A 12,394-nucleotide genomic window follows, 5' to 3' on the forward strand; every position below is an offset into this window, starting at 1 on the left:
ATGTGTGAGTTAGCAAAGGAGGAACTATTCCTATTCTGGGGCACCCTCTGAGCCAACCCTCTAGGGACAAAGGTGGGCCTACTGTTATGGCCTCCCTTTACACTACTGATAGTGCTCCTAGTAGGACAGTTGGTGCACCTAGGTTTTGTCTTATCCTCCCTGGGTGTGTCCTGACCCACCTCAGTAGATACATTCTCTTCTTCTAGCACTGGGGGGGTCAGCATCTACTTTATCCTCCTCCTCCTGGCTACCAGAATGTTCCTGGTCACCCTGGAGGAGCAGGCCCAGAAGTAAAGTCTTGTTGGGATTCCTCCCAGCCTTCAGCTTTCTCTCTGCACACAGCTCAGTAAGCTCTTGGAAGGTAATTTCCTCATAGAAAGACTCCATGACCTGAGCTGTGTGTTCTGCTGGATACATGTCAGTTACCTAGAGTGGTGTAGGATCCCTAACTACTCCAAGTCCCCAAAAAGAAGTTTGGAGTAAGGTTTATGCGTAGACCCTTCTCTCAGTCAAACCCAAGAGACTGTTTCATGAAACTAGGTATAGTGTAATTCCCTAGCTAGTAAGTGGTCTTTCCTGTGGAAAGTTCCAAGTGACAGAGTGCTAAGGCAATTGCAAGTATTTATCCCACTGCTGTACCACCAAAGTAGGAAGCTGACCTGGTGTGTGGTGGGCCTTGAGGTACTTAAACCAGGTAAAGGTGTTCCATCTTAGTGAAGTGTAGGCAGTGTCTAGAAGCCAGGCTCTCTAGAGGTAGGTGTGGATGAGCAGCCAAGGCTTATCTAGAAGACATGCAAAACTCATACAAAACCACTGTTAATAGGAGGTAATACACTAATTATTTACACTAGCAAACAGTAATAGGCATAGAAAAGGTTAGAAAACAGTCGGAATGTAGATAACCAACAGTGACCCTAGGGGGAGCCCAAAACATTTACTAACAAAATGGAATACAAACATAGGACCCCCACCTAGATAAGTGGAATGTGTAGAGGGGAAGAAGACACACAGAAAAGACTGCAAGAGACCAGTGGTGGATTCCTGGAGAAGACGACCTGTGGAGAGGGGACCAAGTCAAAGAGTCACAGTGCAGTCCAGGAGGAATTATCCACCCAGCTGTACTTGCAGGGGTTAGTCGATGGTGAGGAAGAACAGGTCAGCACTGCAGACCTGAAGCCAGAGAAGAGTTCCTGATGGATGAAGATGTCCGAAACTGGAGTGAAGATTGCAGATGGGTGTCGGTACAGGAATTCACCAACAAGCCTTGGCAAAGGCAAATTCACAGTTAGTGGAAAAGTGGAGCTGCCGGGGACCAGTAAGGCCCAGGAAGATTCAACCCAGGAGGGGGAGTCACAGGTTACCCTCAGCGACACAGAGGACCCACAGGAGCGAAGGGCGCACCCACAAGAGTCCCACACGATGGGGACACAGGAGTCGCAGAAGGAACCCACGCCGCAGGAGAACCACGCAGAGGGCTGTGCGTCGCAGGATGGAGTGCTGGGGACTGGAGCTACACATCACCTGAAGATCCCTTGGAGGAGATGCAAACAAGCCTTGGCAGCTGCAAGAGACACGGTGCACGGGGGTACTGTCCTGCGTGGGAAGGCAAGGGCTTACCTCCACCAAAGTTGGCCAGCTGGTATAGAGGGCCAAGAGAACTACTCCGGACCACGACCCGTGATGCAGGACCCATGCTGCTCAGGATGAGAGGAGATCCACGCAGCCGGTTGTCGATGCAGGGGAGTGCCGCCTCACTCCAAGGGAGATTCCTTCTTTCTTCTAGTGCAGACTGAAGACCCGCTGCCCTCAGTGGATGCACAGCCAGTGGAAATGTTGCAATTGCTGACAGGAGCTCTGGAAACAATGTTGCAGAAGAGTTCTTCTTGGAGGAACTTTGTCGGGTCCTGGAGGTTCCAGACGCAGTTCAGAGGCCAGAAGTCAAAGGGGCGGTTGCAGAGGAGTCCTGCTGGAATCTTGCAAGCCAAATCTGAGGACCCACCCAAGAGAGAGACCCTAAATAGCCCTGAAAGGGGGATTGGTCACCTAGGCACCTATCAGGAGGGGGCTCTGACATCACGTGCCAGGTCTGGCCACTCAGATGCTCCCAGAGTTCCCTGCCAACCTTGAAAACAAGATGGCAGAACCCAGGAACCATCTGGAGGAGTTCTGAGCACCACCCCTAGGTAGGTGATGGACCTGGGAGTGGTCACTCCCCTTCCCATTGTCCAGTTTCGCACCAGAGCAGGGGCTGTGGGCCCCTGAACTAGTGTGGACTGGTTTATGCACGGAGGGAACTGAATGTGCCCTTCCAAGCATATCAGTGGCTTGAGAAGGCTACCCCTCCCAAGCCCTTTTCAAAGAGAGAGGGTGTTACCTCCCTCTCCCAAAGGAAATCCTTTGTTCTGCCTTCCTGGGCTTGATCAGATGACAGGAGGGCAGAAACCTGTCTGAGGGGTGGCAGCAGTTTGGGCTGACCAGAAAACCCTGTAAGACTGGAGGTAGCAATGCTGGGGGTCCTCTAAGGAGCCCCCAGAGTACATGGAATCATACTTCCAATACTTGCAACAGTATTGGGGTATGATTCCGACATGTTTGATACCAAACATGCCCAGGTTCGGAGTTACCATTATGTCGCTGGACATAGGTAGTGACCTATGTCCAGTACATGCGTAAAATCGCGCCCGCACTCACAGGAAAATGGGCCTGGAGTTTGTGGGGGCACCTCTGTGAGTGCAGGGGTGCCCTCACGCACAGGAACTTGCACCCAGCCCTCTGGGCTAAGAGGGCCTACCATAGGGGTGACCTATAGTGAAAACGGGTGCATGCACCAGTTTCAAACAGACTGCAATGGCAGGCCTGCAGAATCCTTTGCATGGGCTCTCTATGGGTGGCAGACTAACTTCTGCAGCCCAAAGCGATCCCCTGGTACCACAATGCCCTGGGTAATTAGGTACCATATACTAGGGACTTTCATGGGGGGGCCAGTATGCCAATTGTGGGAGGAAAAAGGTAGTTACCAAGCTAGAAGGGAGACAGCATAATCACGGTGTACAGGTTAGCAGGATCCCAGTGAACACAGTCAAACACACTGACAACAGGCAGAAAAATGGGGGTAAGTAAGCAAGCCAAGAAACAGGGCACATTCCTAAAGAGTCTCTAATGGAAAGCGGCGTATTATGTTCTTCCTCCTCTTGCACGTGTTCCTCACAGAAAATGTCTGGTGTGTCCTGTAGGAAGTTGGCTCTGTATGTGCTATTTCAAAGTAAGGAATAGCATGCACAAGGTCCAAGGGTTCCCCTTAGCGGTAAGATAGTGGCAAAAAGAGATAATACTAATGCTCTATTTTGTGGTAGTGTGGTCGAGCAGTAGGCTTATCAGAGGAGTAGTGTTAAGCATTTGTTGTACATGCACACAGGCAATAAATGAGGAACACACACTCAGAGACAATTCCAAGCCAATAGGTTTTTGATATAGAAAAATATATTTTCTTAGTTTATTTTAAGAACCACAGGTTCAAATTCTACATGTAATATCTCATTTGAAAGGTATTGCAGGTAAATACTCTAGGAACTTTGAATAATTACAATAGCATGTATACTTTTTACATAAAACACATTTAGCTGTTTTAAAAGTGGACACAGTGCAATTTTCACAGTTCCTGGGGGAGGTAAAGTAATGTTAGTTTTTGCAGGTAAGTAAACCACCTACGGGGTTCAGATTGGGGTCCAAGGTAGCCCACCGTTGGGGGTTCAGAGCAACCCCAAAGTCACCACACCAGCAGCTCAGGGCTGGTCAGGTGCAGAGTTCAAAGTGGTGCCCAAAACGCATAGGCTTCAATGGAGAGAAGGGGGTGCCCCGGTTCCGGTCTGCCAGCAGGTAAGTACCCGCGTCTTCGGAGGGCAGACCAGGGGGGTTTTGTAGGGCACCGGGGGGGACACAAGTCCACACAAAAAGTACACCCTCAGCAGCGCGGGGGCGGCCGGGTGCAGTGTGCAAACAAGCGTCGGGTTTCCAATGGGAGTCAATGGGAGACCAAGGGGTCTCTTCAGCGGTGCAGGCAGGCAAGGGGGGGTGGGCTCCTCGGGGTAGCCACCACCTGGGCAAGGGAGAGGGCCTCCTGGGGGTCACTCCTGCACTGGAGTTCTGATCCTTCAGGTGCTGGGGGCTGCGGGTGCAGGGTCTTTTCCAGCCGTCGGGATTTCAGAATCAGGCAGTCGCGGTCAGGGGGAGCCTCGGGATTCCCTCTGCAGGCGTCGCTGTGGGGGCTCAGGGGGGACAACTTTGGTTACTCACAGTCTTGGAGTCGCCGGAGGATCCTCCCTGAGGTGTTGGTTCTCCACCAGTCAAGTCGGGGTCGACGGGTGCAGTGTTGCAAGTCTCACGCTTCTTGCGGGGATTGAAGGGGTCTTTAAATCTGCTCCTCTGTAACAAAGTTGCAGTCTTTTTGGAACAGGGCCGCTGTCCTCGGGAGTTTCTAGTCTTTCTTGAAGCAGGGCAGTCCTCTGAGGATTCAGAGGTCGCTGGTCCTGGGGAAAGCGTCGCTGGAGCAGGTTTCTTTGGAAGGCAGGAGACAGGCCGGTAGAACTGGGGCCAAAGCAGTTGGTGTCTTCTTTCTTCTTCTGCAGGGGTTTTCAGCTCAGCAGTCCTCTTCTTCTTGTAAGTTGCAGGAATCTAAATTCTTAGGTTCAGGGGAGCCCTTAAATACTAAATTTAAGGGCGTGTTTAGGTCAGGGGAGTTAGTAGCCAATGGCTACTAGCCCTGAGGGTGGGTACACCCTCTTTGTGCCTCCTCCCAAGGGGAGGGGGTCACAATCCTATCCCTATTGGGGGAATCCTCCATTGGCAAGATGGAGGATTTCTAAAAGTTAGAGTCACTTCAGCTCAGGACACCTTAGGGGCTGTCCTGACTGGCCAGTGACTCCTTCTTGTTATTCTCATTATTTCCTCCGGCCTTGCCGCCAAAAGTGGGGCCGTGGCCGGAGGGGGCGGGCAACTCCACTAGCTGGAGTGCCCTGCAGTGCTGGAACAAAGGGGGTGAGCCTTTGAGGCTCACCGCCAGGTGTTACAGCTCCTGCCTGGGGGGAGGTGTTAGCATCTCCACCCAGTGCAGGCTTTGTTACTGGCCTCAGAGTGACAAAGGCACTCTCCCCATGGGGCCAGCAACATGTCTCGAGTGTGGCAGGCTGCTAGAACCAGTCAGCCTACACAGGTAGTTGGTTAAAGTTTCAGGGGGCACCTCTAAGGTGCCCTCTGGGGTGTGTTTTACAATAAAATGTACACTGGCATCAGTGTGCATTTATTGTGCTGAGAAGTTTGATACCAAACTTCCCAGTTTTCAGTGTAGCCATTATGGTGCTGTGGAGTTTGTGTTTGACAGACTCCCAGACCATATACTCTTATGGCTACCCTGCACTTACAATGTCTAAGGTTTTGCTTAGACACTGTAGGGGCACAGTGCTCATGCACTGGTGCCCTCACCTATGGTATAGTGCACCCTGCCTTAGGGCTGTAAGGCCTGCTAGAGGGGTGACTTATCTATACTGCATAGGCAGTGTGAGGTTGGCATGGCACCCTGAGGGGAGTGCCATGTCGACTAACTCGTTTTGTCCTCACCAGCACACACAAGCTGGCAAGCAGTGTGTCTGTGCTGAGTGAGGGGTCCCCAGGGTGGCATAAGATATGCTGCAGCCCTTAGAAACCTTCCCTGGCATCAGGGCCCTTGGTACCAGGGGTACCAGTTACAAGGGACTTACCGGGATGCCAGGGTGTGCCAATTGTGGATACAAAAGTACAGGTTAGGGAAAGAACACTGGTGCTGGGGCCTGGTTGGCAGGCCTCAGCACACTTTCAATTCAAAACATAGCATCAGCAAAGGCAAAAAGTCAGGGGGTAACCATGCCAAGGAGGCATTTCCTTACATGTACTTTGTAGACTTGGATGCCATTTCCAGTCAACGAGCTCTTCGGTCCAGGAGAGTCTTCTTTGATTTAAACGACCTCCAGGAGTTGCAAGTCTTCTTTCCATGGTCAGGAGATAAGCAGAGTTTGCACACCAAATGCTGGTTGGTGTAGAGGAACTTGGCATGACACCGAGGATAGAATCGAAACGGAGTCTGTCCCATCAGCCAGATAATGAAGAGGGCCCTAAAAGGGCTAGGCCCCTTTTAAGGGTGAGCGGGAAGAAAAAAAGAAGAAAAATATCGACCCGACAGTTTTAATCGGATCAATTATAGACAGAAACACAATCGAAACAATAATGACTGTATTATAGAAAGATAGAAAAAGTTCCGAAGGCCCGAACCGAGATCCACCAGAACGAGAGGAAACACATTTCAAACCGACGGCGGAAAGAAAACAATCTAACAAAGGACTCAATGCCCATGCACAGTATTACCGAGAGGAGGAGTCACTCAATCTCGTGACTCAAAAACCTTTTTTGAAGAAAAACAACTTGTAACACTTCGAGCCCAACACTAGATGGTGGACTTATACAAAGCATGTGTATCTACAGCTACACATTCCATTGAACACTATATTTCTGGCAGAAATAAAGCTGCACACTTGAAAGAGTAGGCAATGAGGGGGACTTTGCTGAATCCTGTCTGAGGAAGAGCTTGAGAGATGGAAGCAAATTCTTCTGAAGAAGCTGTTTTAGTAGGCACCTTTCATTTTACTATATCCAAATTTGGAAATTTTGTGTGTTTCGGCTTTTGCACGTTTTGAAAAGGTGCTCCCCACAGAATCATCTGCTGAAGAAGGAGCACCTTTACCGGAGATTTCCCAATGGTGGCAGGTAAAATAATTAAAAATAATATATATATCCATAGTAAGTACATGCAAAACTGCAGGCATTTCCACTGGTTTTGCATCCCCCTGTCCCAGATTGCAAAAAAATGCAGAATGAAGGAGAAATGTCCTGCAGAATTAGAAATTAGAATTCCTTCTGCTCGGAATGGCAAATTCTTGTGCCATTAAGTACATGCAGTTACACTGCTTTACTCCTTATCGCGCTTCTAAAAACCAACAGTGCTACTAGTATTTTTTTTTTTATTCCCATGGAAAAGTTGGCCAGTCCCAATTCCGCTCCATGTTTGGGCACAAAAACAGAAGGAAAGGAAAAGGTTGCTTGTTTCGACCATTGCCTGAATAGTTAACTCACCCTTTATTTCCAAAGAACATAGAGTAGCCTTCTCTTTCTAGCTCTAAAGGTTTTGGCAGAAACAGTGTGGCCTATTTTACATTCCTTTGTCCATGTGATGTGGGTAAAGTCAGCACAAGTATTCTTCATGGGGATCATTTGCAAAAGATAACAAGGGATATTTCTTCTTTTTAGCTGGTTCACCATCAACAAATTTAGATGTTCTGTTAACCAAAACACGAATGCAACAGAAATCAGGACTGTGGGCCACTGTAGTGAATGGAGTACAGAGCACATTCACCTACCTGGTTATGTTTGGAAAGTTTACAATAAGGACTCTAACACAGTATTGTTTGGCTATAGACATGCTAGTGCAGATGACTGTTGTACATAATATTATATGGGGACTCTTAACTTGCCGACTGGGTCACAGATGTCATCGATTCAATCATGTGGCAGGTACACTGCTGGAGAGCTACCAATTTACTAACCATGGCAAAAGGCCCCAAGATGCAGAGTGTCTCTTCAACACAGACTAGTACAAGGGCTACAAACTACCCTGAGGGTTGGTCTTTTGGTATTTACCACATGGACATGGACACAAAGCATGCACTGTAAAAGGTCACCTCAATGATTGTTGGGCTCTAGGTTTCCAAGCCAGTCATATGGACTCACCAGAGTTCTGCATTTTTTGGGTTCTTTAGCCGAGACTTCTCCAAGATGGCTCTAGCCCTCGTCAGCTGGCCAACCTTCTCCTCCAACCTAGACAGTAGCAGCCACAGAGGGGTGGAGTTAGGGCACTTCTTCAGCTGCAGGAAAATGTAGATCAAGTCAGAATATATATTGAACCTGTTCAGGACTCACACCAGAATACCTAGTACCAAGTCAACATGTTCTTCATAGCCCATTCCCTCTGTCTCCTAGAAGGTATGGTGATGTAGGATAAAGCTGGCAACACGAAGTACCCCTTGTACTGAAACAGCACAGCTCACAACAATGTTGAAACTACAACTGAGACCCGACTTGAATTCCAAGAGTATTAATAAGCACCCACAGTAACCTATTGTTAATGTTACAGGAATTTAAAAAGCATAGTTTTTTATTTTGGTATTTTGTTTATAACATAAATAAACATTTTAGGGTTAAGCAAAAATCCTCTGCTGTTAATTTAAAAACTTCAGGTACACGTCTGTATCATAGTGGTACCAAAATTGAAAAGTCACAATGAGTTGTTCTCGAAAAAAAAGTAGATCTTGGTTTTTTGAGATTTGTTTAAAGAAAGACTGAAGGGTTATTTCAATGTGTATGCATTCCCTGCCTGATTTGCATACAGCTCTAGATTTCTATGTTGGCCAAGTTTCTGTAGGATGTTTGGGCCCTTGTAGCCAATTAGGCAATATGGAGATTGGAACAGACAAGTATACACATTGTACTAGTTTGCCCAGTATCACTTTTTTCCAGGATGTAAGCCCTGGGAATTCAGTGTACTGTACACTGCCTACGCACCCTATACTGCCTAAATAGGTCCTCTTCAAGCAATGGTCTAACATGAAGGACCTACTTCAGGTGCAGAACCCATAACCACAGCAGGGCCTGGATTCAACTGACAACATAATCTTCATTTTGATACCAAAGCACTCTTAAGACTGATCCATACAACTGGCTAATGAGAAAGTTCCTAACGAATACGTGCACAGTGAAAATACGCTGCTTCAGTAACTGGGCTAAAATGCAGCCAGTATAAATGCTGCTCATGCCATGATAAAAATAAATATTTAAAAAAGAGAGGTTGACCCAATAATCCATGTGGGACTTGGGTATATCTGAAAAGACCACTGTGTTCCTCATAGAAACCATGTAAAGCATTTCTTATTTTATATGATTGGTGTGTCTGAGAACACTAAAGAGCAACCTCATGTCTCCTCATTCTTAGCACCAGTGGGTTCTCAAGCTTTGGTTCTGTCTTAATTATGATCCAAGCTCTCAAGTGTAACCTACACTCTTTTGACATCACCTCAAACTGTGAAAGATGGCAACCTTAAGTATCTCTTCTCCTGAAAGGGACCATGTCTAATTCTGACTGTTGTGGGCAAATGTTGGACACAGATTGTATGCTTGCTAAAATCTATGAACTTGATCCATATAATATTGTTGGTTTCTATGCTACTACAAAATCTATTTTGTTTTTATTTGTATACATTACGGACACCACGCACCACAGTGCACTCTACCGCCTGCCCTTTTTAATTGAGTTTTAAGTTGTTTTGCCACTACATACTACGGTCGATATACAATATCAAACTTCTAGATGATTAATAAGCCTATCAGCAACACAGAATATTCTTTAGCATGTATTGGACATGCTTTGTGGTGTTCTCAAAACGAAGTTGCTCCAAAGCAGTATAATTAATTTAAATGGTTTCCCTTTTGAATACTATCATCTTATTGGAGAAAGGAGGGCACAGTGATTTTGTATTTTGGGAAACCACGTTACAAATGCTCGTCTGGATCATCTATTTATGTATTTATTTATGGGTTTTTGTAATGTGCTGGGCACCACATAACTGCTGCCATAGAACGTCTTGGGGAAGAGTGGCAAGGTAGAAGCCATATGTGCTGAGCCCACATGCTGTATGTCGAATGGTAATTACTGAAAATAGTTCACAGGTCTGCTGCATGGGGACTCTGCTAATGATATTCCCATGTCACCCGGTGCTTCTTGCAGTTGTCTGTTAGATGGAATCATAGTCTAGTGGAGTTGGTGTATCTTCTTCATCTTTCCACACAAGGAAATGATGGGTGGATTGGTGCCAAGTCCAGATTCAACTAGCCGTAGGCTGACCAAAAAAGATGGGTTTTCAGATTTGAGTTTTAGGAAATTAGTTTCAAGTTTAAGGAGAAAAAAGGGATTACAGGGTTTTGAGCCTTGTACATGAAAGATTATTTCACCACATTTTTGAGCTTAGATGATCGAAGTCATAATAGCTAAGTGGAGGTTTATCCCAAACACCTATGAAACTGGTATGGATAAAGTACTCTTCAGGTTTGATTGACACATGACCAGAGAGAGTTGTGTGGACTAAGCATTTTGCAATTGTGTTCTTTCTCCTATCCTGAACCAGGGGCCAACTGATTGAATCGAGAACAGGAACAATTTGGTGATTATCTTTTAGCTTGAGAACAGGAAAAATATGGTGATTATGTTTTACCCTGAGTAGGAGTCAAGCTGCAAAATTCTGGACTCTATAGTTTAGTCAAAGCATTCTGTGTCTGGCCACTGAACATGTGATTGCAAACATCCAAGCAGAAAAAAAGATTATCAATGTAAGAAAAAGCAATTCTCATGGGACACATATAAAATGGATTACACTCTACAAAGAAGAGTAAGGTAATCAAATGCACTTCTGGTGACTGCAGTCACTTTGTCAGGGAGGGAGAGAGATCAATGCCAAAAAAGGTAGCTAGATTCAGGACCTTGGTATTTGGGGTAGTCTGGCCACACATAGAGCCTCGCTACACAAAGGAGAGAGAGGATGGGTTTATACAATCTAGAAGGATGGTCACAGATTTTTGGCTGTCCAGACAACTGAAGTTCTGTTGCATCCAAATCTAAACTTGCCATGGGGTATGTAATATTTGCCAAACAGCCTTATCTTCCACTTTAAAGTGTAACTGTGTGCTGTCCGCACGTGTGATAAACAAAACTGTGAGCATAGTGAGTATTCGAGGCATCATAATGATACTGAAGTGACTGTGAGAAAGTAGCCTCTTTCTAGCCTTGTTACCCCCACTTTTGGCCTGTTTGTGAGTGTATGTCAGGGTAACAGGCTAGTGACCAATTTTACCAATTTACATTGGCTTACTGGAACACCCTTATAATTCCCTTGTATATGGTACTGAGGTACCCAGGGTATTGGGGTTCCAGGAGATCCCTATGGGCTGCAGCATTTCTTTTGCCACCCATAGGGAGCTCTGACAATTCTTACACAGGCCTGCCACTGCAGCCTGAGTGAAATAACGTCCACGTTATTTCACAGCCATTTTACACTGCACTTAAGTAACTTATAAGTCACCTATATGTCTAACCTTTACCTGGTAAAGGTTAGGTGCAAAGTTACTTAGTGTGAGGGCACCCTGGCACTAGCCAAGGTGCCCCCACATTGTTCAGGGCCAATTCCCCGGACTTTGTGAGTGCGGGGACACCATTACACGCCTGCACTACATATAGGTCACTACCTATATGTAGCTTCACAATGGTAACTCCGAATATGGCCATGTAACATGTCTATGATCATGGAATTGCCCCCTCTATGCCATCCTGGCATAGTTGGCACAATCCCATGATCCCAGTGGTCTGTGGCACAGACCCTGGTACTGCCAAACTTCCTTTCCTGGGGTTTCACTGCAGCTGCTGCTGCTGCCAACCCCTCAGACAGGTTTCTGCCCCCCTGGGGTCAAGCCAGGCTTGTCCCAGGATGGCAGAACAAAGGACTTCCTCTGAGAGAGGGTGTTACACCCTCTCCCTTTGGAAAATGGTGTGAAGGCAGGGGAGGAGTAGCCTCCCCCAGCCTCTGGAAATGCTTTCTTGGGCACAGATGTGCCCAATTCTGCATAAGCCAGTCTACACCGGTTCAGGGGACCCCTTAGCCCTGCTCTGGCGCGAAACTGGACAAAGGAAAGGGGAGTGACCACTCCCCTGACCTGCACCTCCCCTGGGAGGTGTCCAGAGCTCCTCCAGTGTGCTCCAGACCTCTGCCATCTTGAAAACAGAGGTGCTGCTGGCACACTGGACTGCTCTGAGTGGCCAGTGCCACCAGGTGACGTCAGAGACTCCTTGTGATAGGCTCCTTCAGGTGTTGCTAGCCTATCCTCTCTCCTAAGTAGCCAAACCCTCTTTTCTGGCTATTTAGGGTCTCTGTCTCTGGGGAAACTTTAGATAACGAATGCAAGAGCTCATCCGAGTTCCTCTGCATCTCTCTTTTCACCTTCTGCCAAGGAATCGACTGCTGACCGCGCTGGAAGCCTGCAACACTGCAACAAAGTAGCAAAGACGACTACTGCAAATCTGTAACGCTGATCCTGCCGCCTTCTCGACTGTTTTCCTGGTGGTGCATGCTGTGGGGGTAGTCTGCCTCCTCTCTGCACTAGAAGCTCCGAAGAAATCTCCTGTGGGTCGACGGAATCTTCCCCCTGCAACCGCAGGCACCAAAAAGCTGCATTACCGGTCCCTTGGGTCTCCTCAGCACGACGAGCGAGG

General features: G+C 47.3%; 1 protein-coding gene across 1 annotated transcript in view; it reads right to left on the reverse strand.

Moving 5' to 3' along the window:
- The window catches only part of PRPF6 (pre-mRNA processing factor 6), a 594,778-nt gene that overhangs the window by 72,209 nt on the left and 510,175 nt on the right, over positions 1-12,394 (reverse strand). Inside the window, exon 17 of the mRNA XM_069243240.1 lies at positions 7,813-7,946. Within this exon, the coding sequence (XP_069099341.1) occupies positions 7,813-7,946 (134 nt within the window). The remainder of the gene's footprint in view (positions 1-7,812; positions 7,947-12,394) is intronic.

This window comes from Pleurodeles waltl, chromosome 7 (genome assembly GCF_031143425.1).
Source record: "Pleurodeles waltl isolate 20211129_DDA chromosome 7, aPleWal1.hap1.20221129, whole genome shotgun sequence".
Classification (NCBI taxonomy): Eukaryota; Metazoa; Chordata; class Amphibia; order Caudata; family Salamandridae; genus Pleurodeles; species Pleurodeles waltl.